This window comes from Pipra filicauda, unplaced genomic scaffold (assembly GCF_003945595.2).
Source record: "Pipra filicauda isolate LSUMZ 115617 unplaced genomic scaffold, ASM394559v2 scaffold486_size446389_pilon, whole genome shotgun sequence".
Taxonomy (NCBI): domain Eukaryota; kingdom Metazoa; phylum Chordata; class Aves; order Passeriformes; family Pipridae; genus Pipra; species Pipra filicauda.
The window spans coordinates 44,164-69,017 of NW_024104627.1; the positions used below are offsets into that span (position 1 = coordinate 44,164).

At 66.0% G+C, this 24,854-nt stretch overlaps 4 protein-coding genes across 4 annotated transcripts; 2 read left to right on the forward strand and 2 right to left on the reverse strand.

The window, feature by feature from the left end:
• The first annotated feature begins 2,503 nt into the window (after window positions 1-2,503).
• On the forward strand, window positions 2,504-14,902 carry SEMA4B (semaphorin 4B). Its single transcript, XM_027745454.2, has 15 exons — window positions 2,504-2,536; window positions 7,099-7,236; window positions 10,170-10,330; window positions 10,573-10,635; window positions 10,754-10,852; window positions 10,965-11,076; window positions 11,343-11,459; window positions 11,560-11,717; window positions 11,911-12,092; window positions 12,191-12,338; window positions 12,480-12,690; window positions 12,771-12,886; window positions 13,031-13,194; window positions 13,271-13,365; window positions 13,501-14,902. The coding sequence occupies exons 2-15, from the start codon at window positions 7,149-7,151 to the stop codon at window positions 14,274-14,276; spliced, it is 2,490 nt and encodes an 829-aa protein (XP_027601255.2). The 5' UTR covers window positions 2,504-2,536; window positions 7,099-7,148; the 3' UTR covers window positions 14,277-14,902.
• Window positions 14,903-16,316: 1,414 nt separating this feature from the next.
• CIB1 (calcium and integrin binding 1) lies at window positions 16,317-19,450 on the reverse strand. The gene is made up of 7 exons (XM_027745452.2): window positions 19,376-19,450; window positions 19,096-19,130; window positions 18,537-18,639; window positions 18,081-18,171; window positions 17,723-17,892; window positions 17,563-17,651; window positions 16,317-17,260 (listed from the first exon to the last, which is right to left on the reverse strand). The coding sequence occupies exons 1-7, from the start codon at window positions 19,424-19,426 to the stop codon at window positions 17,239-17,241; spliced, it is 561 nt and encodes a 186-aa protein (XP_027601253.1). The 5' UTR covers window positions 19,427-19,450; the 3' UTR covers window positions 16,317-17,238.
• A 75-nt stretch (window positions 19,451-19,525) lies between these two features.
• GDPGP1 (GDP-D-glucose phosphorylase 1) lies at window positions 19,526-24,853 on the forward strand. Its single transcript, XM_039386457.1, has 2 exons — window positions 19,526-20,071; window positions 23,736-24,853. Exons 1-2 carry the CDS (start codon window positions 19,573-19,575, stop codon window positions 24,833-24,835), a joined length of 1,599 nt encoding a protein of 532 aa, XP_039242391.1. The 5' UTR covers window positions 19,526-19,572; the 3' UTR covers window positions 24,836-24,853.
• Window positions 20,504-23,726, reverse strand: LOC114000824 (calcium and integrin-binding protein 1-like). Its single transcript, XM_027745450.2, has 7 exons — window positions 23,556-23,726; window positions 23,283-23,317; window positions 22,724-22,826; window positions 22,268-22,358; window positions 21,910-22,079; window positions 21,750-21,838; window positions 20,504-21,447 (listed from the first exon to the last, which is right to left on the reverse strand). Exons 1-7 carry the CDS (start codon window positions 23,604-23,606, stop codon window positions 21,426-21,428), a joined length of 561 nt encoding a protein of 186 aa, XP_027601251.1. The 5' UTR covers window positions 23,607-23,726; the 3' UTR covers window positions 20,504-21,425.
• Window position 24,854: the final 1 nt, after the last annotated feature.

Here is a 24,854-nt window from a genome sequence, read left to right on the forward strand (position 1 = left end):
GGGTCCCACGCGGAGGGCTCGGGCCCTTGCCGCATCCCCCCCCCCGATGCCAACGCACAAGGTGACCAGAATCCGCAGCGGCCCACATTCCCAGCAAAGGGATGTGGCCTTCCTGGGTACATCGGGGTTGCAGACACGCGGCCAACCCCCGCGTACCAGGACCAAACCAGGACCAAACCCACCTGGCATCAAACCCGGCTGTAAAACCCTGTGTGGAATCGGACCAGACCCTCCCAGGACCAGATCCAGCTATAAAACCCTGCGTGGGACCAGGACCAAACCCCCACAGAACCTGACCCAGTTGCCAAACCCCACATGGATCAGGGACCAAACACCCCCCAAGACCTGATCCAGTTGTAAATCCCCACGTGGAACCAGGCACGAACCTCCCTCCAAGGACCAGACCCGACAGCAAAACCCCACGTGGGACCAGGAACAAACCCTGCCCTGGAATCAAACCCAGCTGTAAAACCCCTCGTGGAACCAGGAACGAACCCCCCTGGGATCAGACCCATCTGCAAAACCCTTCTTTAAATCAGGATCAAACCTATGCAGGATCAAACCAAGCTGTAAAAACCCTTGTAGGACTGGGACCAAACCCCACTGCAAAATCCCGTGTAGAATTGGGGGGTACACTGAGACTGGGGACACGCTGCCATAGCCTGTCCCTACATGGAAGCTGGTGTTCCTACTCATGGCTGGCGCGTGACTCGGCAGCTGGATCCAGCGGGACAAGGGCAGCTGCCACTGTTGCACTGGGGACCTTCACCTCGCCTGGCCCCTGCATGGGAAGGAGGAGGAGGAGGAGGAGGAGGAGAAGGATGGGGGTGATGCACACCAAGGGCCCCCCAAGAAGGAGCATGGAGTGTGCTGGGGTGGCCAGGAGGCTGCTTGGGCTAGGATTTGTGCTTCCCTGCTGTCCCAGCCAAGCCTATGGCTTTTTTTAGCCACATGGGATGGGCAGATCCCGCTCCAGGAGGAAAAACAGCTCTGGAGCTGGCAGCCCCCGGCGGAGGGGCTGGGGGGGGGCCGCAGCGGGCACTGACGTCTGCCTGGCTTTAACATTAACCAGAGCAGGAGCCACGGGGCCGCAGCAGTGGGGGGGTCAGCACCCAGTGCTCCAGGGTCCTGGGTGTCCCACTCCCACTACCCGCCCCATGGCACACCACCTTGCCAGCAGCCCCGCAGCCCGCATGCCAGCACTCCTGGGCCTGCCACCCGGCACAGGGCCCAGGGGGCTGCCTGGCTTCCCCCCCCAGATGCCCTCCCAGCTGCCCTTGCCCTGGCCCGCGGTCGGAGCCGCCCAGTGACCGCAGCACTGGCAGGACGAGGTCAGGCCAGCGCGGCAGTCGTCCCCCGCGAGGAAAGGACAAGAGCAGTCATGTGGCACAGGCCCAGGAAAGGCTCCAAACAAAGGCATCATCCGTCCATCCCTGGCTGCAGCCCAGCCACCCGCCCTGTGTCACACCAGTGTCCCCAGTGAGGTGTCCCAAGGGGAACTGGAAAGCTGGCAGGGTTGGCTATGGGGCTGGGATCTCAGCAACAAGTTGGGGACCCAGCCAGGGGATGAGCAAGGACATGGAGGAGGGTCTGCATGTCATCCCCCCGCCCACAGGCAGCCCCATATCTGCCCGTGGGCAGGGGCACCGGGGCGCTCATGGGGGCCACGGGCTCAGTGGGGCAATGTGCCATGTTTCCTTGTGCTGTCCCCAAATGTGGGAGCTGCTGGCCTGCAGGCTGGGGTGGGGGCTGCAGTCCCCCCTTCAGCAACCATCCGACTCCCCCAAGCCTGCTGCAATGCCCCTGCCCCAGGACCCCTATGGGGACCCCTGCCCACCCAGCACTGACCAGTGTTTTGGTGCCCACTATCCCAGCAGCTGCTCTGGGCCCTGCTGACATCCAGCTGGCAGCCACTGGCTCCGAGCGTGCCACCATGGGGACACCCATGGCCATGGTTACCCCAAACCTCACAGAGCCATGGGTCACCATGAGGTGCCCAGAGCCATGAGTTACCCCAAAACTCCCAGAGCTGAGTGTCACTTCCAGGGTCTCACCGTGATGCCTGGGGCCAAGTGTACAGGCACCAGCTGTCCCCACAGCCACCCTTGCTACTGGGCATCCTGAGAAAGGACCCCCAGTGGGTGCTGCCCCCTAAAACCACGCTCCCCGCCAGCCCCACGGCGCTGTGGGCCCCTGGCCGTGGAGAGGGGGCTGGGACATGCAGCCTCGGGGACACCACCATGGCCCCATTTGGGCCAGTGTCACTCCAGCAACGGCGAGGGGGGTCACAGCCCAACCCTACAGCTCCCGCCCCCAGAGCTGAGCCCGAGTCAGCCAGGAGCTGCCGCCCGGCCCCTGCCCCCCGGGACCCCCGGGGCGGGGCGGGCCGGAACGGGGAGGGGCGGGGCGGCCTTTGTTGTGCCGCGGGCGGAGCCCCCGGAGCCGCCCCCGCACCGCCCCTCGGCGCCGGCGGGGAACACCCCGCAGCCCGCCCCGCTGCCGGCGGCTCCCGCCGCGCCCCGGAGCCGCCGAGCCGGTGAGCAGTGGGGGGGCACCGGGCACGGGCGGGGATGTGTGTGTGTGTGAGGCGGAGAGAGAGAGAAAGGGAGAGAGAGAGAGAGTGTGTGTGTGTGTGTGTGTGTGTGTGTGTGTGTGTGTGTGTGTGTGTGTGTGTACGTGTACGGGCGACTACGTGTGTGTGTGTGAGGTTGTGTGTGTGTGGCTGTGCGTGTGTGTGCGGAGCTGTGCGTGTGTAGGGGGATGCGTGCGTGCGGGGCTGTGTGTGTGTGTGTGTGTGTGTGGCTCTGTGTGTGTGTGTGTGTCTGTGTGTGTGCGGGGTTGTGTGTGTCTGTGTGGCTGTGTGTGTGTGTGGGGCTGTGCGGGTGTGCATGCACAGGGATGGTGTGTGCATGTGCACGGAGGTCCCCGAGAGATGGGTGCACAGGGGATGGTGGAGGGGCTGGGGTTGCGGGTGAGTGTGAGAATGTGTGTGTGTGACTGTGTGTGAGTGTGCATGTGTGTGACTGTGTGTGAGTGTGCATGTGTGTGCCCATGTGTGTGACTGTGTGTGGCTGTGCCTGTGCATTTGTGCGTGCATGGGTAAGTGTGCATATGTGTGCATGTGTTCGTGGTGTGTGTGTGACTGCACCTGGATGTGAGTTTGCCTCTGTGTGTTTGTGAGTGTGCCTGTGTACACGCGTGTATGTATGTGCAAATGTGCTTGTGTGTGTGTTTGTGTGTGTGTGTGTATGTGCAGGGTGCAGGCACACCGGGGGCCACTCCCTCAGCCTGTTCCCAGACGTGTGTTTGCTGCCCAGGGTGTGAACACCCCGTGACCTCGCTGCGTGTGTTTACATGTGCCGGGTGTGTGTACGCCGTGGCTTGGCCGAGGGTGTGGAAGTGCAGGCACGGACGGTGCTTGGGATGGGTGTCATTGGCTACTCGTGGGGAGGCATGTTAGTGCACGCTCAGGGGTGGGACACACGTGTGCGTGGTGTGTCCCACTGTGTGCTGTGCCCTGGACACCTGCACACATGCTGTGTGTCATGGCCGTGTGGCCACAGCACCTGAGGAAGTATTGGAGCCCAGGCAGCCCCTGGGCTGGGGGCGCAGGGAAAGTCAGCATCCCATGGGCTGTCAGGTCACACCATGGGCCCCAATGCCTGCTCCACCCGGGCCTGGGGCTGCTTGGGGGGCTGGCACCCCCTCTGATCCAGGCATCACTATGGCAAGGGTAACAAGGGTGACGTGGGACCAAGGAGACTGGTGCTTGTTTGGGCTCTGCAGAGCCCAAACTGGCTGGGAAGGGGGCATCCATCCCTGAGCCAGAACCCCCCATTCCTGCACTCCAGGGTTCCGATGTGCCTGTGCTTGGGGCCCACCACCTTGCTGCCCACCAAGGGTGCCCGCTGCCAGGGGTGCCTGCTGGCTCTGCTCTGCCCTGTGCCAGGGGTGCCTGACAAGCAGTAGGGGCTCAGGGAAGCATCCCATGTATCCTGCAGCCCCCTGGGCAGGCAGTGCAGAGGTGCAGGCAGGCACTGGCATCATGGGGGACAACTGGGCTGTCCAGTGGGGATACCCCATGTGGGGATACCCCATGGCCCTCAGAACTGAGCCTCTAACATTGTGCAGGAACAATTGGACAAGTGTGTGTTTTGGGGTGCCCGGTGCCCTGGGTGCAGGGTCCCCCACAGCACCCTGCTGGGGCAAAGGGGCCTCTGTGGGGCAGTAGGGGCTTGCTGTGTGCCACCATCAGACAGCATCAGCACCCCAGCCTGGAGGTCCTGGCAGCAGAGTCTGAGCTGGTGGCAGGCCAGGGTCATGGTGGTGGGCCAGGGTCATGGTGGCAGCCCAGCTTTGCCCCATGGGAGGCTCTTGGCTCAGGCAGGGTGTCACAGCTGGTGCACAGGGAATGAGGGATGCCCCGGGGCCCTGTGGGGAGCCCTCATGCCGCAGGCCAGAGGCTGCCCCAGCCCCTCATCCTGCTTGAGGCCTCTCCTGGGGGGCTGGTGGGAAGCAGCAAAGCTGAACCATGCTCCAGCTGTGGCCATGCCTCCAGATATCCCCATGCAGAGAGACCTGCAATCTCCGAGCAGCTGGTGCTGAGCAGCTGGAGCTGGAGCATCTGTGACTCCGCAGGGCCCACAGCCACACACTGCAGGTGTGTGTCACGCGTGCTCACACGCTGTGCATGTGTATGGCCAGGAGGAGGGACCGCCTGCTTCTGTCTGGCAGCTCCCACAGCCAGCCGAGCCGGGGGTGCGTGTGTGAGCCCCGGGAGCTGGGGAGAGCCCAGGCACGTGGGCTGTGTGCGAGCCGGGTGTGGGTCTCTGAGCAGGGGCCATGCCCACACTGCTGCCCATGCTGGGGCAGGCTGTGGAGGAAGGTGGGAATACACAGGCAGCAGCAAAATCGAGGCACACGCAGCCCTGTCCCCGTTCCCTGCAGGCAGCAGCAGCACTCAGCTCCACCACCACCTTCCCAGGCACCCGCTGCCAGTGGAACAGGGCGGCAGGCACTGGCTTTGGAATTTGGTGCAGAAACCGCCACCCCACCTGCCCACTGACCCTAGGCTGTGTGTTTTGGTGCTGCCCAGACACCCAGAGTGGTTTCCCCATGGCTGGCAGCAAGCAGGGAGGGTGGCATGGCCACCGCACGAGTGCGTGCCGGTGCCTGCAGCGGGGTACAGGGCACGCACGGGCCTGCGCGGGTGCAGAGTGGGACAGGGTGCTGCGGGTGCCCCCGGCACTGCCCCACTGGCAGCTGCGTGGGCAGGACAGGAGATAAATGGGAGTTTGGCGTAAACAGCCCCAGCTGCCAGCAGCACTGGAGCGGCACTTAAAGGCGCAGGCTCTGGCCTGGCTCCACTGCCTGCTCCTGCCCTCCCTTCCCACTCTGCCTTCCCTCCCTCCCTGCTTGACCCTTCCCTCCTTCCTTGCCTGCCCCTTCCTTTCCCTCCTGCTCCTGTCCCCCCTGCCCACCCCAGAGCAGCTGCCCTTCCCACAGAGGGGTCCTGTCCTTGCTGTGTGCCATCACACCGTGGTGTTGGCACTGCACTCCCACGGCCATGTACAGGTGACGGCTCAGACCGCAGAGTCCCCCAGGGTGCCGTGGGGTGCCATGGGGAAGGGGGCCATGTCTGCAAGGGGAGTGCCTGCTCCCACCCCACACAGGGTGACATGCCTGGCTGACTCCTGTCTGTCTATGGCACTTCCTGGGCAAAGGGTGCTGATAAGGCCGGGGTGGAGCTTTGGGGCTGTCCCGGGCCTGGGAAGGAACCTCTGGCTTCGGCAGGCACAGCAGGAGCAGCAAGAACAGGAAGGAAGCAAGGCCAAGGGGGACAGCGAGGTACCCCACAGCCCCAGCCCCTGAACACCAGCCAGGTACAGCCCAAGAGCCGGCACTGTCCAGCAATGCTGAACAGGCAGAGTGTGCGAATGTGGGCACAGTTTTTCCAGGAATGTGGGCACAGCCATTCCAGGAGCATGGCTGCAGTTGTCCGGGGAGTGTGGGGAGTGCTCCTCCTATGCAGGGGGCTCACAGGGTGTCCCACCAGTGGGGTGCCAGGGCTGGGACTGGCCAGGCAGGGCATGGGGAGTGGTGGGAAGGGCAGCGGTGGGCACCCCAACCCCAGGAGAGCTGTCTGCTGCAGAGTAGCCCCCAACCTGCATCCCTCTGTCCCCCTGTCACCCTGTTGCCATGGCGATATGAGGAGCTGTAATTAATAACAGTTGCGTGGGAGCTGCTGGCCGGGCGGGCAGCACTCCCGGGGGTGTGGGGGCTGCAAATCCTCCCCACACCTTGGCCGGGAACAAAGCCCACCGAGGGCCCGGGCAAAGGGTCCTGCCCAGCAGTGCCTGCTCGGCAGCATGGCCACACCAGGACCCCCGGGACGGCTACAGGGGATGGCAAAGGATGTGTCCCCTCTGCCGGGTGCTGCCTCTGGGGACACCGGTACCAGCCAGTTCTGCCCGTGGCAGGGCTGGCACAGGCACCCCGTGGGACCCCAGTGTTCCCGAGGGAGGGCAGGGAGCGCTGGGCTGTGCCAGGCAGAGCCCTCAGCCCCAGCAGAGCGGCCATGGGGCACAGCCTGAGCTGAGGGGCTGGGGGGGCTCTGGCAGCAGCCGTGGGGCCGAGCTGTCCCCAGGGCAGACAGACACCCCCAGCCAGTCCCTCCCGGGCCATCCCCGGGGTCCTGGGTCCGCCGGTGATGGAGGGAGGTGCGGGGAGTGGCGGGGACAAAGCCCCGTCCCCTCCGGACCGTGACGGCCGCGGGGCGGGGACCAGGGCCGGGTCCCACCGGGGCGGAGCGGGGGCGGTACCGGCGGGAAACCGGCCGCCTCCTCTTCCGAGCGGCCCGCCCCGCCCGGGGCACCGGCGGGACTGGGGCAGCCGGAGCGGCTCGGTACGGCGGGGAACGGCTCGGCAACAGATCGGTAGTGCTCGGTCCGGTTCGGTGCGGCCGGGCGGGGCTCTGCGCGTGGCCGCCCCGCCCGGTGCCGAGTGGCGGGCGGGCAGCCCCGGGGCCGGGCGGGCGGCGGGGTCGAACCGGACCGTACTGTACCGTACCGAGTCTCTGAGCCCCTTCTCTTCCTGCAGGTCTGCAGCGCCCGGGCGGCTTCGCGGCGGCGGCGGAGGCTCGGCCCGGGATGGCGACCCGGCCGGTACTGCCGGTCCTGGCTGCGCTGCTGCTCTCGGCGGCTCCGGAGCCCGTCCCGCGGGTCAGCCTGCCCTACGGTGAGTGTCCGCTAACCTTCGGTGGGTGAGGGCCCGCCGGCACCGGGGAGGGGGGTCAGCCCTCGCCGGGGGCTCTGGCAGGCGTCCCCACTGGGGCGGCGGAGGGTCCCACGTCCCCCCGGGCTCCCCGCGCCGCGGGACGGGGCGGCCCCGCCTGGAAACGCCGTGTGACAGTGCCGAGACTGCACAGCCCCTTCCAGCTCCCCGGGGCACGGGGGGACACGGGGACACCCTCGTCAGCGGATCATGGACCGAGGGCTGGGGCAGAGCCCCGGGGATGCTGTGGGGCACAGGGACACACGTCTCTGTGTCCAGACCCGCACCAAGGGCGGGAGGGTCTGGGGCACCCAGGGGTGCTCATGTCCTTGCACGCAGGGCAGTGGTAGCAGCCGTGTCCTGTACAAGATGGGATGGGCTGAGCCGGTTGGGAGGCTCTGCCTGTGGGCCCCCTCCCTGCTGAGTGTGTCCCCGGGGCTCCCCCAGCCCTGCACTATGCTGTGCTCAGCTCCAGGCAGCCCTGGGCCCCACTGAAGGCCCCCGTCAGCCGCATGGCCCCAGAGCACTGAGGGCTGGGGAAGGACATCCGGGAGGGTGCTCAGCTAGGCAGAGCCCTCACAAGTGGGGAGCCTGGCTGCAGCCCCCTCCTGCCCTGCAGAGCCCCCCAGCAGCTGGCACAGGGTGGAATAGCAGTGGGGCACGCTCCTTGGGCTCAGCCTTGGCAGCTGTGTTGGGACGGGGGGGCTGCCCACGGGTGTCCAGACTGGCTGCACTGCCAGGAGAAGGTGGCTGGATCCAGCTGCTCCCGGCCAGTGGAGCCCATCCCATCCTGCGCTGGGCAGGGCCTGGGAGGGTGCCGTGGTTTGGGCAGCTGGGAGCACTCCCTGGCTCAGCACGCTGTGGCTCACTGGTGTGGACGTGGCCCCACCACATGCTCCCGTGACCGCTGGCCATGGCCATGGTGGCACCAGCAGATGTGGGACCCGCCGAGCTGGACGGGAGGCTGGAAGCCAGCACGATGGCCAGCTCAGTGTCGTGCTGTGCTGTGCTGTGCTGCCCAGCCCTGCCTGCACAGACGGGTTCTGCCCACCTGAGAGGCTATGGGGCTGCAGCCACAGGCAGTGCCTGAGGGTCCCAGCTGGACCCCAGCGCTGCAAGAGGAGCTGTACGGAGGATTAGGGAGAATGGGGGAGACCTCCAGGCCTTAGGGTGCCAGCCCCATTACCTGCGAGGTGAATGCCCTTCCCCCCACCCCTGCACATGGTCCGGCGACCCCGCAAGGAGCACACACAGACCACCAGAGAGGGATGGACGAAAGAGGAGGTTTATTGTGGGGTTGGGATTTATAAGGCTTTTAGGAGGGTCAAAGGGGGCCAATCGCAAGTTCAGGGTCACACAGAAAAAAACATCAGGTAAGGGGTCAACAGCCAATAGGAAGGGGTTAACAAAGGACCAATGAGAAACACCTCAGGACACCTTCCCAGGACACCTTGTGTGAGACAATAGCTTCACAGGGGGTGTCTGGGAGAGGGAGACAGTGACACTGCAGAAAATACAAAAAGCCCATTTTGAAACATGTTTAAACCACAGTAAAAACTTCTGTTTCTATAACATTTGAGCTGTTTTCCTCACCAGTCCATCTCTGACAGGACTTTTTCCATCCTGCATATGGCAAATCCATTGCCACAGAGCTGGGCAGGAGGCATGGGCCAGTGACCGGTGTGTGCCCAGTGGTGGCTCCCGTGGAGCATGGCTGCATGGGGCTGCAGTTAGTGGGAGGGAGGAGCTGGGAGCTGCTCCCCTGGGAGCGCTGGATGTGCCTGCAGCAGGTTTGTCTGGAAGAAGCAGGTCGTGTCCTGACAGGTCCTTGGCAGCCGCACCAGCAGCTCCCCATGTCAGGACAGCTCTGCAGGGCGCAGGGGCCCTGCTGCCCCTCTGCTGCCGTGCCCAGCACAGGTGGCATTGTCCCAGCACTGGGGTGCAGGACCCCTTGCAGGGGATGCCCCGGGGCATTGACTTCCCTCTCTCTGCACCACTGTGGGAGAACTGGAGTGGGTGCTGGGGCAGGGGCCAACTGAGTCTCGCAGGGTAGGGGGAGATGCTGCCCCATTCAGAGGCATTTGAGGTGTGTGGAGCAATGGGGGGGAGAGCAACAGGGTCCTGCCCCTCAGCAGTGTTGCCTCACAGGTCCTCAAGTGCTCGTACTGGCTCTTACCTGGCAGGGACTGGCAGGAGCCCCAGGGCTATCCTGGTGGGGCTCTGGGAGCAGGCAGGGGGTCGGGGGAGGTCGGGGAGTTCCCAGGGTGTCAGAGGTCAGGGAAGTTGGCAGTATGAGTCAGCCCAACGTGTCTCGCTGACACAGCCAGGCCCATCTGATTCAGAGCAGCAGCAGGAGAGGAAGGGTTTCCGGGGCCAGGCCACCCACGCGGGACAGGACGGGACGGGCACTCCCTGACTCAGCACAGCCACTGCCCCGTGTCTGGCACAGGCTGAGCCCCAAGGGCCAGGGTGGGCAGCACCGGGCTGAGCCCTGAGTCCAGCACAGGCTGAGCTCTCTGATCTCTCTGATGCTCTCCCTACTGCGATGTTGGGGTCCCCGTGGGCCCGGGCTGGGCTGAGCCTCCTGCGCCACAGGGCTGAGCCCTTGGGGCTGTGTGCAGCTGGGCAGCTGCCCCAGTGCTGGGCAGGGCTGCTGCAGCATCCCCAGGGCCTGGACACAGCAATGCCTCATGGCTGCCCTCGGGCACTATTGTGGCCGTGTACAGTTCACCGCAATGTGTGTGGTGCCACACGTGTCTGGCAGCATAGGCCAGATCCAACCCTGGTTGCTCTGGGTGGATGGCACGGCCGAGGTGCTGAGCAGATGGGCCGTGGTGAGGAGTCTTGGGGGTCAGGTGCCCATATGAGGCTGATGCCAGTCACTGTCCTCCCAACAGACTCAGCCGAGCGGGTGGTGCAGCGGTTTGAGGCACCCGGCGTGTCCAACTACACGGCCCTGCTGCTGAGTCGGGACGGCAGGACCCTCTACCTGGGGGCACGGGAGCTGCTTCTCGCCCTTAACACCAGCCACTTCCAGCCCGGTGCCCCAGCTCGAAGGGTGAGCTTAGGGATGGGATGGGCTGCCCACAGGGAGGGAGGGGGCACCTAACCAGCTGGAGTGCAGGGACTGCCCTCCCCACCAGCATTTTGGGTCTGAGTGAGCTGCTGTATTCAGGAGCAGCCACCCCGGAGCAGGATGGTTGGCGTGGGGGGGACATGGGTGCTGGGGATGAGACCAAGGAAGGTGTGGGTGGACCAGGCAGAGACAAGGGGCTCCCAGTGACTGTCCCCTCTCCACAGTTGCTATGGAGTGCGGATGAGGAGAAGAAGAGGCAGTGTGTGTTCAAGGGCAAGGACCCCCAGGTGAGCCCCACTACCAGTGGCTGTCAGGAGCTGCAGTAGAGTGGGCAGTGCCTGTGCAGGGTGGATGCGGGTGGGAAGGCTGAGCCGAGGGCTGAGCTGGCTCCTCTGACCCCTGCAGAGGGACTGTCACAACTACATCAAGCTGCTGCTGCAGCTGAACAGCACCCACCTGTACACCTGTGGGACCTGTGCCTTCAGCCCAGCCTGCGCCTACATTGTGAGTACAGGAGCAGGGCCCCACTCAGGTCCCTCCACACTGATGGGGCCCTTCAGCGGGGTCCTGGGCACTGGGGTGAGCGCTGCCAGCTCACAGCCTTGTCCTGTTGCAGAACATGCAGCACTTCAGCCTGGAGCGGGATGTGTCAGGGAAGGTGCTGCTGGAGGATGGGAAGGGACGCTGCCCCTTCGACCCCGAGTACCGCTCCACGGCTGTCATGGTCGGTAAGGCACAGTGCCCTGGAACTCTCACTCTCCCTGGAACTCTCACTCTCCCTGTGCTGCCTCAGGACCCTTGCCCTCCCTGTGCCACCCTGGCACCCTTACCCTCCCTGCAGTGCTCTGCGACCCTCGCCCTCCTCCCTGTGTCTCACCCTCCCTGCATCTGCCCCACCAAGCTGAGCCAGGGCCGGGCTGTCATGGACCCTGGTGGGGAGCAGGGCCATGCCAATGGCATGCGCTGAGTCTCAGCAGGAGCATGTCTTTGGTAGATGGAGAACTCTATGCCGGGACTGTCAGCAACTTCCAGGGCAACGAGCCAACCATCTCCCGCAGCCAGGAGAACCGCATTGCCCTCAAGACCGAAAATTCCCTCAACTGGCTGCAGGGTGAGCACTGGGGCTGGCACGGTTGGTCAAGGTCCTCGTCCCCCAGAGCGTGGGAAGCTGGGGATCGGGCCAGTAGTGCTAAGGGTCCCTGTGTCCCCAGACCCAGTGTTCGTGGGCTCAGCCTACCTGCGCGAGAGCCTCCCTGCCGGCAACCCTGAGGGCGATGATGATAAGGTCTACTTCTTCTTCAGTGAGACTGGAAAGGAGTTTGACTACTTCGAGAACACCATTGTCTCCCGCATCGCACGTGTGTGCAAGGTGGGCACAGAGCAGTGGGGGTGCATGGGGGACTGTGCCTGGGATATGACTCACTGTTGGGGTGGGGGGTATGTGGGAGCACCCTGCACATTTCCAGCCCTCGGTGCCTGGACCCCTACTCCACTCACCCAGCCCCTGAGGCTCCCCATGGGCACAGCTGTGGTGTCACGCCCTGACCCGCTGTGCCACACAGGGGGACCAGGGTGGGGAGCGCGTGCTGCAGCGGCGGTGGACGACCTTCCTGAAAGCTCAGCTGCTCTGCTCACACCCCGAGGACGGGTTCCCCTTCAATGTGCTGCAGGACATCTTCGTGCTCACCCCGGGTGAGCTGCGCTGGAGGGACACGCTCTTCTATGGGGTCTTCACCTCACAATGGTGAGTGACAGGGACCTGGGCCACTGCGGGGGACAGTGCAGGGGGTTCAGCAGAGGCAGAGGCCTGATCTTGCCACGGGCTCTGCCTCTCCCCACCAGGAACAAGGGGGGGCTGGGCTCGGCCGTCTGTGCCTTCCCCATGCGCAGTGTGCAGCGTGCCTTCGGCGGGCTCTACAAGGAGGTGAACCGTGAGACGCAGCAGTGGTACACGGACACTGGCCCGGTGCCAGAGCCCCGGCCAGGCACAGTAGGTGCCCCCTTGGCGCCTGCCCAAGCGCAGGACGCGACACAGCCCCTCGCGCTCTCCTGGTCCTGGCGGCCGCCACAGCAGAGCCGCCCACCCACCCGCTGCCCTGAGGACTACCAAGCCCCTTCCTCTCCCCCACAGTGCGTCACCAGCCACACGCGGCACCTCAAGATCAATTCATCGCTGCAGATGCCAGATCGGGTGCTGAACTTCATCAAGGACCACTTCCTGATGGACAGCCCAGTGCGCAGCCAGCCGCTGCTGCTGCAGAGCCGCCGGCGCTACCAGCAGATCGGCGTGCACCGCGCGCAGGGCCTGCACGGCACCTACGACGTCCTCTTCCTGGGCATGGGTGGGTGCAGGCAGGCTCTGGTGGGGCAGGGTGTGCACTGTGCGCCCTGGCCCCACTCAGCACAGCCCCTCTGTTCACAGATGATGGGCGGCTGCACAAGGCTGTGCGAGTGAACCACGGCGTGCACATCATCGAGGAGATCTGCCTCTTCCCTGACGGGCAGCCCATTCTCCAGCTGCTGCTGGACCAGGACCAGGCAGGAGCCAGGGCAAGGGGGGAGGGACACGGGGGGCTCAGCCTGCATGAGGCAGGTCCTGTCTGTGGGCTGGGAGACAGAGACCTGGGAGGGCAGGGGTGTGCAGGAACCCACCCCCTGACACTGCCGTGTTTCTTCTCACAGGGCCTTGTCTATGCAGCCACCTACACAGCAGTGGCCCAAGTGCCCTTTGCTAACTGCAGCCTGTACCGCAGCTGTGGGGAGTGTGTGCTGGCACGGGACCCCTTCTGTGCCTGGAGCCGTGGTGCCTGCCGCAGGGTCACCCAGCACCCCCCAGCACACCCACAGTAAGTGCTCACCCATTCTCCTCCATTCCCCTGCATCCCGCAGCACCCTACTGCCCTGACACCTGTCTGTCCCCAGGCTCTGGGCACAGGACATCGAGGACGCTGACACGGAGCGGCTCTGCCAGCTGGCCAATGCCTCCCAGCCCCGTCCCCGCATCCTCCTGCCCCCAGGTGAGCTCCTGTGGGTGCTATCATGGGACTGGGTGTCTCAGGGGCTCCCACACAACCCAGGCTCCCAATCTGCACCCCCATTACTCCCCCATCTGCATCCAGGGTCCCCTCGCTGACCATGAGTTCTGTCTGCAGCCTCGGGTGCCCCATGCCAGCGGATCCAGCTGCCGCCCAACGCGGTGCGGCCGCTGCCATGCCGGCTGCTCTCCAACCTGGCCTCGCGGCGCTGGCTGCACGACGGGGCACCTGTCAACGCGTCCTACTTGGTGCTGCCCGACGGGGCCCTCATCCTGGTGGGCAGCCCCGAGCGCGCAGGCACCTACGAGTGCTGGTCACTGGAGGAGGGATTCCACAAGCTGATGGCCAGCTACTGTGTGAGCGTGCAGGAGCTGGGCCGTGGGCCGCTGGACCCTGGCAGGAAGGTGGCCTCCGGCCATGATGCCCTGGAGACAGTCAGCACGTCCCGGAGTACCTCGGCAGTGGGCAGCGCCGCAGCACGGCTGGATGGCAAGACCTACTGGACTGAGTTCCTGGTGATGTGTGTGCTCTTTGCTGCCGCCGTCTTCGTGCTGGCCCTCTTTGTCCTGCACCGGCACCGCGATGGCATGAAGGCCTTGCTGGAGCCTGGAGACCCAAGCCGGCACCAGAAGCCACCTCGCAAGCCAGTGGAGAGCCTGCCCCTGAATGGCAGCAGCTTGCCCAGTGCGGCATCTGAGCACAAGGGCTACCAGGCCCTGCAGGACAACTACATCGTCAGCACCCCAGTGCACGAGCCCTCGGGCACGCCACGCGCCTTCTCCGAGTCAGAGAAGAGGCCCCTCCACGTCCGGGACAGCTTTGTGGAGGTGTCTCCTGCCTGCCAAAGACCCCGGGTGCGCCTGGGCTCTGAGATCCAGGACTCAGTGGTGTGACAAGGACGAGAGCCAAGCCCTCGCCCATGACCACCTCTGCTCTGCTGAGCCTCACCGGACCGTGCCGCGGCCGGGGTCTGTGTTGTCTGTGTGTGCATGCCTGGAGCCTGGTGCCCGTGGCCTGCGGCAGCACCCACCAGCCAGTGGGGTCTGGACCCCTGGGAGCTCCCTGGGCATCACCTCGGTACTGGCAACGGTGGGTGTGAGGGGTGCTGCATGCCTTCCAGGGATGTCTGCGGGACCGTGCCAGCCCAGCGTCCCCACCATGGGAATGGACACAGTGCCTGGCTCGGGCTGCTGGTGCGGCCCCGGCTCCGCAGGGCCCAGACCCCCTCTATGCAGAGAGCAGGAGGGGGCAGCCACAGCCCCCTCGCACCCCGACTCACTGTGATGTCCTGCTGTGGGACCCAGGGCCACACGTGTGGCCAGGTGGTGCCGGCCCCGTGGCATGTGCTGTGTGTCTGTGTTTGGTTCATTTTTAATACGTGGAAAATGTGAATCGTGTCCGGGGAAGGGGGCAGGGAGCAGCTCCCCCTGCACCGGGTGGGCAGGGACACCTCATGGCCCCATGTGCGTGTGCAGAAATGTCAGTGGTTTTTATATAAAGTCCAAGTGTCTCCTTTGGACATGTGTGTGCAGTGGGGCTGGGCGACTTCCCAGGCTGGAACCATCCTGGTGGCCCCACGGAGAGGAGCCATGTCCGGCTCTTGGTGCAGCTGGGGGAAGATCTGCTGTGGCTGCACCTCACTCAGTCAGGGCAGGAGGGCCATGCTGGCTGTCAGACTTGCAGAGTCCCCATGTGCTTGGCTGAGCATTGGGCCAGGGCACGGGGGGCCCTGCAGCGCGGTGGCTGTGTGCCTGCACAGCTGCCCAGGGCTGTGCCAAGGGTCCCTGTGACCCTCTGGCAGGGTGTCACTTGAGCAGCCATCGGCTGTCTTGGGGCCGTGCCTGGAGGCCCATGCTGCAAAGGGCAGCGTGGTGGAGGCAGAGCAGGGCTGATACTGTCTTGACACCATGAGAAGCTGCGGAAGGCAGAGGTGAACAGGACTAAGAAAACTTGGTGCCTGGGGCTGGGAGCGGAGCAGCCTCCAGCAAGAAGGGGCTGTGGCAGCCCCTTCCCCAGGACCATGGTGTTGTGCTGCACATAGGACCCACTGCCCATCTAGAGAGCAGCAGGTCCTTGTCCCCATCCCACCTGGCTGTAGGCAGACCCCAGCTGCTTTGGTGGCAGGACCTGACTCCATGGTAGCTGAAGACCAGGACTGGGACTACGGTGCAGTGCTGCTCATGAGCCCTCACACACCTTCACGCCTGGGGAGCACCAGCTGCACCAGGACGGGGCTGACGGAAGCAGTGAGTGCTGCACAGAGCTGGCGTGTTGAGGCAGGATCACCCCCAGGGGCCAGCACTGCCTCACTCCCAGCTGGACCTGCACACTGTATTTCCAGCCCAGCCTGTTCTGGGACATCAAAAAAGCCACCGGAGGCGTTGGCTGGTGCGTTGCCAGCAGACACGGCCCTGGGGCCACAGGGGTACAGGCCTTGGCGGGCAGATACTGTCAGCTACACGGGGCACTGAGCTGGAAGGGCCAGCAGCACAAGGAGCGGGAGACAGAGTGTGAGAAACAGCCATGCCAGTGCCTCAAGCTGCTTCTTCCCAGCACAGGGGCTCTGCAGGGCCAGCTGGAGCCCAGGCCCAGGCCCCTCACCAGCCCAGTGGGGCCGCTGGCTGCGGGCCAGGGCAGAGCCGGTGGCTGAACGGGCACAAAGGGCCCCAGCGCTGCCCACAGCGAAGGCCCCGCTCGCCTGGCCGGGATTTGCCTCAGAAGCACCGAGATCTTTGTGCTGCCCAGAACAATCCCATCATGGAGGAGGGAGGGAGGAAGGCAGGGGGGTGGCCATGGAAAGGGCTGTCACCGCGCAGGACGTGGGACCTGTCCCACAGCGGTGGCTCGTATACGGGCAGACGGGCCTGGCAGGGGCCCGTGTCCCCAGCACCCTCGTGGCACCTGTCCCGCAGCCAGACAAAGGCAGCAAAGAGTGAGGGTGAAACCGGAGCCCTTTATTTGTGTCCTCACAGGGGCTGGGGGAGGAAGAGGCCGGCACAGCCAAGCAGCTGCTGGGCTGGAGCCAGAGGAGGGGCAGAGAGGGAAAGGGAGGAAGAGGAGAACAGGCTTTGAGAACGGTCAGTGCTGAGGCAGCACGGGGGAGTCCAGCTGCACACCCGTGGGCTGTGCCAGTGGGGAAGGAATGTGTCCTGTGCAGCCGTGGGGGGACAGCTCTGCTGTGGGTTGGCACCTGTACAGTGACACTTGGGTTATTGCTCAGAGAAACGGCCCCCGTTTGGGTTATTGCTCAGGAAAAACGATCCAGAATTTGGTTATTGCTCAGAGGATCCATGTTCGGGTTACTGCTCACAGAAATGAATCCATGTGGCAGCAGGGACGCTCCCAGGAAGATGAGGAAGCTGAGAAGAGGCTGGAGAGGGAGGCAGCTCTCTGCCTGCTGCTGGAAGGCACAACTTGGGAATTGGTCTTTAGGGATTTGGGAATTGGTCCCGAGGGCAGGGAGGGGGGCTGTGCTGGCGCAGAGTGGCCCCAGGCAGGAGCAGCTCAGCCTCCCCCACCTGCAGAGCTGCCCTTGGACTGCATATGGAGTCAAACTGGTGCTGGGAGAGCAGAGGGGCTGCAGGAGAGGCAGATTCGTAGGGCCCCCCACTGCCAGGCACCTGAGAGGAAAGCAGGAGGGCTCCTGCCCAAGGCACTGTGGCATTGCTGGGCCAGTGAGGGGCCAGGCCTGTGTTCTCTGAAAGAAAAAATGGCTGAGCCCACAAGGAGCTGCAGGAGCCAGAGGAGCACTGGAGGAATTGGAGGAGTGGTAGAGAAACTGGAGGAATGATGCTGGAGGAACTGGACAAGTGGTGCTGGAGGAACTGGAGGAGTGGTGTTGGTGAGCCATGGGGCTCACAGGACGATCTTGAAGGAGCTGCAAGAGATACAACAGGTTCTGCATCTCCTCGCTGGGTCACACAAAGAGTTTGCGAGCACCCACTGCTGCAGGGACCCGTGTTCCCACGTGGGAGAGGCTCTGGAGAGCCAGCTTGGGATGCAGAGCCAGCTTGGGATGCAGAGCCAGCTTGGGATGCAGCTCACTCTGCCATTATGGCAGACCTGGCAGAGGGCAGCCCTGCCCTCCTGTCACCATAAGCTCTGCCCCAGCTCAGCAACTGGGACAATGAACCCCCCGACAGGCCCCGGGATAGGCTGTGCTGCTGGGCACCACCGCACCTGGCAAAGTCTGGGGAGCGGGAGACGACATGCTGGAACTCGGAGAGGTTGATGGTGCCATCCTTGTCGATGTCAGACTCCTCCAGGATCTGGGGGGAAAGGGATGGTGAGCTCTGTGCCTGGGGCCGTGCGGTGTCCGTGCCCTGCCCGACGCGCTCACGTTTTGGATGAGCTGCTCCATCTCCGCCCTGCTCAGCCGGGACTCCTCGCCCTGCCCCGTCAGGCAGTTCACCAGTTGCTCCAGGTCCTTCCTGTCCAGAGTCCCATCGTCGTCAAAGTCTGTGGGGACAGGAAAGGTACCTTTTGGAAGGGCCACAGAGACCCCAGAGAGTCACAAGCACCAGCACTGCGCAGCTTCATGCGCATCACTGTGCCAAAACAGCCAGTCCCACAGGGAGTTCCTAAAGCCACCGTCCCCATGGGCAGCCCTCCTGAACATGGATTCATCCCCCCATCCCCTCTTCCTTGAGGTGTGGGGACCCCAGGAGACAGCAGCAGTCCCCAGCCTTACCAAAGATGCATGGCAAGGAAGTCTTCAAAGGACATGCTGTTGTCCCCGGCCTCCGAAGTGGAGAACACATGGCAGATCCGGTGCTGGAAGGGGTTTGCCTGTGGACACGGGAACGGCTCAGGCAGGGCTGGGCTGGGCTGGCTCCCTCCGGCACACACCGGCTGTGGCTGCTGCTCCAGCAGCTGAGCAAGTGCCCCACTCTGCCACCAGTGCGGCACCCACAGCACAACTGAGCCTGTCCTGTGCCTCCCGGGATGCACCACAGGGATCCCTGGGATCCATGGCACAGCAGGAGGAGGATCCCCGGGATCCTCAGCGACTCACTGGGGACGAGGAAGCTGTTTGTGGGCACAGCTGAGGGCAGAGCATTGGCACGGTGAGGCCGTGGTGGGTAAACCGAGGCCCTGCCCAAACATGCCCCCACCCAGGAGTAGCAGCGTCCTGTGTGTGCCAGGCACCGTACCCGCAGCTCAGGCAGCGTCAGGATGTGGCTCTTGGGAACCCGCGCGGAGCAGGCGTTCTCCCGCTCCTGCTTTGGCAGCAGTTCACTGAACCTCTTGTAGGCACTTGAAGAGGAAAGAACAAGAGCGGCTCTGTGGTGCTCCCGGGATGGCAGCAGCCCCTCTGGGCACCGGCAGTGCTTCCCAGGGCCGGGCGGGTGCATGCCGGCCCGGGGGTCCCCCAGCTGCTCCCGGGGCCAGGGAGAGGAGCCGGCCTGGTGCTGCCCGCCCCAGGGCTGGGGATTCAGAGGGGGCTCGGGGCGGCTCCCCAGTCCCCACCCCGCCCGTCAGGGCGGACCCGGCCCGGCCCGCGCCACCGGCAGCACCCGCGGACCTTTGCCCTGTGACACCCCGCTGTCAGGGAACGGCACCGGCACCTCCCGGCTCAGCGGGGCATCACGGCGGAACGGTAGCCCCGGGGCAGGGCCGGGGCCCTCCGCGACCCCCAGCACAGCCCGAGGCCCCGGGACTACGGGGGGCCGGGGGTCTGCACCCACATCCCGCCCCACGGGCGGTACTTACAGCAGGATCTCCTGCTTGCTCAGGAACGTCAGCTCCTGCGGGGAGAGTGTGGGTCAGCACCGGGCACCGGGGTCAGTACCGGGGTCAGCACCGGGCGCCGGGGTCAGTACCGGGGTCAGCACCGGGGTCAGCACCGGGGTCAGTACCGGCAGCGGGGTCAGGGCCTGACCCGGGGCAACGCAGCCCCGGGTCCCTCGGCCTATGGGCAGCTGCCCCCCGGGGTCGCGCCGCCCCCGTGTCCCCCCGGCGCCGCCCCTCTCCGCCGGTGCCGGTGCCGTACCTGGTACTCGCCCAGCGCGTCCCGCGGCAGCAGACTGGCCGAGCCGCCCATGGCGCCGCTTCCGCCGCCTGTCACTCACCCGCTGCCGTGGCAACGCCCCGCGGCCAGACAGCCACGCCCCCCCGTCCCGCGTAGCCCCGCCCTCCCGGCGGACCCCGAGTCCGCGGGTTCGCGGCTGAGCCCGCCCCGCACCGGCAATGGCGGCGGCGCCGGCGGCGGGCGAGGAGCGGGGCGAGCCGAGCCCCGAGGAGTTCGTGTACGGCGAGGAAGATTTCGTGCTGCAGCCGGCCGGCTGGGACGACCCGGACTCCGCGCCCTCCCGCTTCGACAGGGCGCTGCTGGCGGGCTGGAGCGACCGTATGGAGCGGGGGCTGTTCCGGTACCGGCTCGGGCCGATGCCCACCCGCGTCCTGCCCGGCCCCGTGCGCCTCGTGGCGCAGCTGAACGAGCAGCGCAGCGCCGAGCGCCGCCCACCGCAGCCCGTCCGCAGCCTCCGGGACCCCTTCGACCCCGACGCCTTCAACTTCACCCGGCTGCGCCCCGCCGAGCTGCTGCTCCGCCTGCGCCGCGCCGGGGGCCCGGGGCCGCCGCCCGACCCGCTCCTGGTGGCCATCAACGCCAGCCCGCTGGAGCGGGGCCACGTCCTGCTGCTGCCCGAGCCGGCGCTGCGGCTGCAGAGAGGATGGCACCGGGACTGAGACTGGGACGGGAACCGGCGTGGGTTGCTCCATGGCGGGCCCCACACCAGCACAGGGGCTCTGCAGGGCCAGCTGGAGCCCAGGCCCAGGCCCCTCACCAGCCCAGTGGGGCCGCTGGCTGCGGGCCAGGGCAGAGCCGGTGGCTGAACGGGCACAAAGGGCCCCAGCGCTGCCCACAGCGAAGGCCCCGCTCGCCTGGCCGGGATTTGCCTCAGAAGCACCGAGATCTTTGTGCTGCCCAGAACAATCCCATCATGGAGGAGGGAGGGAGGAAGGCAGGGGGGTGGCCATGGAAAGGGCTGTCACCGCGCAGGACGTGGGACCTGTCCCACAGCGGTGGCTCGTATACGGGCAGACGGGCCTGGCAGGGGCCCGTGTCCCCAGCACCCTCGTGGCACCTGTCCCGCAGCCAGACAAAGGCAGCAAAGAGTGAGGGTGAAACCGGAGCCCTTTATTTGTGTCCTCACAGGGGCTGGGGGAGGAAGAGGCCGGCACAGCCAAGCAGCTGCTGGGCTGGAGCCAGAGGAGGGGCAGAGAGGGAAAGGGAGGAAGAGGAGAACAGGCTTTGAGAACGGTCAGTGCTGAGGCAGCATGGGGGAGTCCAGCTGCACACCCGTGGGCTGTGCCAGTGGGGAAGGAATGTGTCCTGTGCAGCCGTGGGGGGACAGCTCTGCTGTGGGTTGGCACCTGTACAGTGACACTTGGGTTATTGCTCAGAGAAACGGCCCCCGTTTGGGTTATTGCTCAGGAAAAACGATCCAGAATTTGGTTATTGCTCAGAGGATCCATGTTCGGGTTACTGCTCACAGAAATGAATCCATGTGGCAGCAGGGACGCTCCCAGGAAGATGAGGAAGCTGAGAAGAGGCTGGAGAGGGAGGCAGCTCTCTGCCTGCTGCTGGAAGGCACAACTTGGGAATTGGTCTTTAGGGATTTGGGAATTGGTCCCGAGGGCAGGGAGGGGGGCTGTGCTGGCGCAGAGTGGCCCCAGGCAGGAGCAGCTCAGCCTCCCCCACCTGCAGAGCTGCCCTTGGACTGCATATGGAGTCAAACTGGTGCTGGGAGAGCAGAGGGGCTGCAGGAGAGGCAGATTCGTAGGGCCCCCCACTGCCAGGCACCTGAGAGGAAAGCAGGAGGGCTCCTGCCCAAGGCACTGTGGCATTGCTGGGCCAGTGAGGGGCCAGGCCTGTGTTCTCTGAAAGAAAAAATGGCTGAGCCCACAAGGAGCTGCAGGAGCCAGACGAGCACTGGAGGAATTGGAGGAGTGGTAGAGAAACTGGAGGAATGATGCTGGAGGAACTGGACAAGTGGTGCTGGAGGAACTGGAGGAGTGGTGTTGGTGAGCCATGGGGCTCACAGGACGATCTTGAAGGAGCTGCAAGAGATACAACAGGTTCTGCACCTCCTCGCTGGGTCACACAAAGAGTTTGCGAGCACCCACTGCTGCAGGGACCCATGTTCCCACGTGGGAGAGGCTCTGGAGAGCCAGCTTGGGATGCAGAGCCAGCTTGGGATGCAGAGCCAGCTTGGGATGCAGCTCACTCTGCCATTATGGCAGACCTGGCAGAGGGCAGCCCTGCCCTCCTGTCACCATAAGCTCTGCCCCAGCTCAGCAACTGGGACAATGAACCCCCCAACAGGCCCCGGGATAGGCTGTGCTGCTGGGCACCACCGCACCTGGCAAAGTCTGGGGAGCGGGAGACGACATGTTGGAACTCGGAGAGGTTGATGGTGCCGTCCTTGTTGATGTCAGACTCCTCCAGGATCTGGGGGGAAAGGGATGGTGAGCTCTGTGCCTGGGGCCGTGCGGTGTCCGTGCCCTGCCCGATGCGCTCACGTTTTGGATGAGCTGCTCCATCTCCGCCCTGCTCAGCCGGGACTCCTCACCCTGCCCCGTCAGGCAGTTCACCAGTTGCTCCAGGTCCTTCCTGTCCAGAGTCCCATCGTCGTCAAAGTCTGTGGGGACAGGAAAGGTACCTTTTGGCAGGGCCACAGAGACCCCAGAGAGTCACAAGCGCCAGCACTGCGCAGCTTCATGCGCATCACTGTGCCAAAACAGCCAGTCCCACAGGGAGTTCCTAAAGCCACCGTCCCCATGGGCAGCCCTCCTGAACATGGATTCATCCCCCCATCCCCTCTTCCTTGAGGTGTGGGGACCCCAGGAGACAGCAGCAGTCCCCAGCCTTACCAAAGATGCATGGCAAGGAAGTCTTCAAAGGACATGCTGTTGTCCCCAGCCTCCGAGGTGGAGAACACATGGCAGATCCGGTGCTGGAAGGGGTTTGCCTGTGGACACGGGAACGGCTCAGGCAGGGCTGGGCTGGGCTGGCTCCCTCCGGCACACACCGGCTGTGGCTGCTGCTCCAGCAGCTGAGCAAGTGCCCCACTCTGCCACCAGTGCGGCACCCACAGCACAGCTGAGCCTGTCCTGTGCGTCCCGGGATGCACCACAGGGATCCCTGGGATCCATGGCACAGCAGGAGGAGGATCCCCGGGATCCTCAGCGGCTCACTGGGGACGAGGAAGCTGTTTGTGGGCACAGCTGAGGGCAGAGCATTGGCACAGTGAGGCCGTGGTGGGTAAACCAAGGCCCTGCCCAAACATGCCCCCACCCAGGAGTAGCAGCGTCCTGTGTGTGCCAGGCACCGTACCCGCAGCTCAGGCAGCGTCAGGATGTGGCTCTTGGGAACCCGCGCGGAGCAGGCGTTCTCCCGCTCCTGCTTTGGCAGCAGTTCACTGAACCTCTTGTAGGCACTTGAAGAGGAAAGAACAAGAGCGGCTCTGTGGTGCTCCCGGGATGGCAGCAGCCCCTCTGGGCACCGGCAGTGCTTCCCAGGGCCGGGCGGGTGCATGCCGGCCCGGGGGGCCCCCAGCTGCTCCCGGGGCCAGGGAGAGGAGCCGGCCTGGTGCTGCCCGCCCCAGGGCTGGGGATTCAGAGGGGGCTCGGGGCGGCTCCCCAGTCCCCACCCCGCCCGTCAGGGCGGACCCGGCCCGGCCCGCGCCACCGGCAGCACCCGCGGACCTTTGCCCTGTGACACCCCGCTGTCAGGGAACGGCACCGGCACCTCCCGGCTCAGCGGGGCATCACGGCGGAACGGTAGCCCCGGGGCAGGGCCGGGGCCCTCCGCGACCCCCAGCACAGCCCGAGGCCCCGGGACTACGGGGGGCCGGGGGTCTGCACCCACATCCCGCCCCACGGGCGGTACTTACAGCAGGATCTCCTGCTTGCTCAGGAACGTCAGCTCCTGCGGGGAGAGTGTGGGTCAGCACCGGGGTCAGTACCGGGGTCAGCACCGGGCGCCGGGGTCAGTACCGGGGTCAGCACCGGGGTCAGCACCGGGGTCAGTACCGGCAGCGGGGTCAGGGCCTGACCCGGGGCAACGCAGCCCCGGGTCCCTCGGCCTATGGGCAGCTGCCCCCCGGGGTCGCGCCGCCCCCGTGTCCCCCCGGCGCCGCCCCTCTCCGCCGGTGCCGGTGCCGTACCTGGTACTCGCCCAGCGCGTCCCGCGGCAGCAGACTGGCCGAGCCGCCCATGGCGCCGCTTCCGCCGCCTGTCACTCACCCGCTGCCGTGGCAACGCCCCGCGGCCAGACAGCCACGCCCACCCGTCCCGCGTAGCCCCGCCCTCCCGGCGGACCCCGAGTCCGCGGGTTCGCGGCTGAGCCCGCCCCGCACCGGCAATGGCGGCGGCGCCGGCGGCGGGCGAGGAGCGGGGCGAGCCGAGCCCCGAGGAGTTCGTGTACGGCGAGGAAGATTTCGTGCTGCAGCCGGCCGGCTGGGACGACCCGGACTCCGCGCCCTCCCGCTTCGACAGGGCGCTGCTGGCGGGCTGGAGCGACCGTATGGAGCGGGGGCTGTTCCGGTACCGGCTCGGGCCGATGCCCACCCGCGTCCTGCCCGGCCCCGTGCGCCTCGTGGCGCAGCTGAACGAGCAGCGCAGCGCCGAGCGCCGCCCACCGCAGCCCGTCCGCAGCCTCCGGGACCCCTTCGACCCCGACGCCTTCAACTTCACCCGGCTGCGCCCCGCCGAGCTGCTGCTCCGCCTGCGCCGCGCCGGGGGCCCGGGGCCGCCGCCCGACCCGCTGCTGGTGGCCATCAACGCCAGCCCGCTGGAGCGGGGCCACGTCCTGCTGCTGCCCGAGCCGGCGCTGCGGCTGCCGCAGGCGCTGACGGCCTCTGCGCTGCGCGGGGCGCTGGAGGTGGCGCTGCTCAGCGCCCACCCGGGATTCCACGTGGGCTTCAATGGGCTGGGCGGTGGAGCCTCGGTGAACCACCTGCACCTGCACGGGCTCTACTTGGGTCGCCCATTGCCGCTGGAGGCGGCACCGGCTGAGCCGCTGGGGCCGCGCCTGGGACTGCTCCGTGCCGGACCGGCCACCGCCTTTCTCTTCTTTGCCGCTGGCCCCGCGGCGCTGGAGCCGGTGTCGCGGGCCGTGTGCCGGGCGGTGGAGCACCTGGACGGCGCTGGGCTGGCCTGCAACGTGCTGGCCACGCGGGGCGACCCTCCGGCGGGGCCCGGCGCCAGCAAAGACCGCGGGCTGCGGGTGTTGCTGTGGGCGCGCCCGCCCCGCTTCGGCCCCAAGGTGGGCGAGCCCTTCCCCGTGGCGGTGTGCGAGCTGGCGGGGTTCCTCCCGCTGCCCGCCCCTCCGCTCTACTGGCACATCACCGAGGCACAGGCCCTGAGCGCCATCCGCCAGCACCTACTGCCCGAGCCCGAGCTGCTGCGCCTCGGCGGAGAGCTGGCGCGGCTGCTGGAGAGCTGACGGCACCGGGACCGAGACT

What these genes read in the sequence shown, in the direction of transcription:
- SEMA4B (XM_027745454.2), top strand. Translation starts at nt 7,149, where the DNA reads ATGGCGACCCGGCCGGTACTGCCGGTCCTGGCTGCGCTGCTGCTCTCG. An exon ending in TCAAGGGCAAGGACCCCCAG is followed by an intron (nt 10,636 to 10,753) that starts GTGAGCCCCACT and finishes TGACCCCTGCAG; the next exon opens with AGGGACTGTCACAACTACAT. An exon ending in CCGCATCCTCCTGCCCCCAG is followed by an intron (nt 13,366 to 13,500) that starts GTGAGCTCCTGT and finishes TTCTGTCTGCAG; the next exon opens with CCTCGGGTGCCCCATGCCAG.
- CIB1 (XM_027745452.2), bottom strand. Translation starts at nt 19,426, where the DNA reads ATGGGCGGCTCGGCCAGTCTGCTGCCGCGGGACGCGCTGGGCGAGTAC. An exon ending in TGAAGACTTCCTTGCCATGC is followed by an intron (nt 17,893 to 18,080) that starts ATCTTTGGTAAG and finishes GGTGCTTGTGAC; the next exon opens with TCTCTGGGGTCTCTGTGGCC. An exon ending in TGGAGCAGCTCATCCAAAAC is followed by an intron (nt 17,652 to 17,722) that starts GTGAGCGCGTCG and finishes CTTTCCCCCCAG; the next exon opens with ATCCTGGAGGAGTCTGACAT.
- GDPGP1 (XM_039386457.1), top strand. Translation starts at nt 19,573, where the DNA reads ATGGCGGCGGCGCCGGCGGCGGGCGAGGAGCGGGGCGAGCCGAGCCCC. An exon ending in GAGAGGATGGCACCGGGACT is followed by an intron (nt 20,072 to 23,735) that starts GAGACTGGGACG and finishes TTCGCGGCTGAG; the next exon opens with CCCGCCCCGCACCGGCAATG.
- LOC114000824 (XM_027745450.2), bottom strand. Translation starts at nt 23,606, where the DNA reads ATGGGCGGCTCGGCCAGTCTGCTGCCGCGGGACGCGCTGGGCGAGTAC. An exon ending in TGGAGCAGCTCATCCAAAAC is followed by an intron (nt 21,839 to 21,909) that starts GTGAGCGCATCG and finishes CTTTCCCCCCAG; the next exon opens with ATCCTGGAGGAGTCTGACAT. An exon ending in CGCTCCCCAGACTTTGCCAG is followed by an intron (nt 21,448 to 21,749) that starts GTGCGGTGGTGC and finishes TATCTCTTGCAG; the next exon opens with CTCCTTCAAGATCGTCCTGT.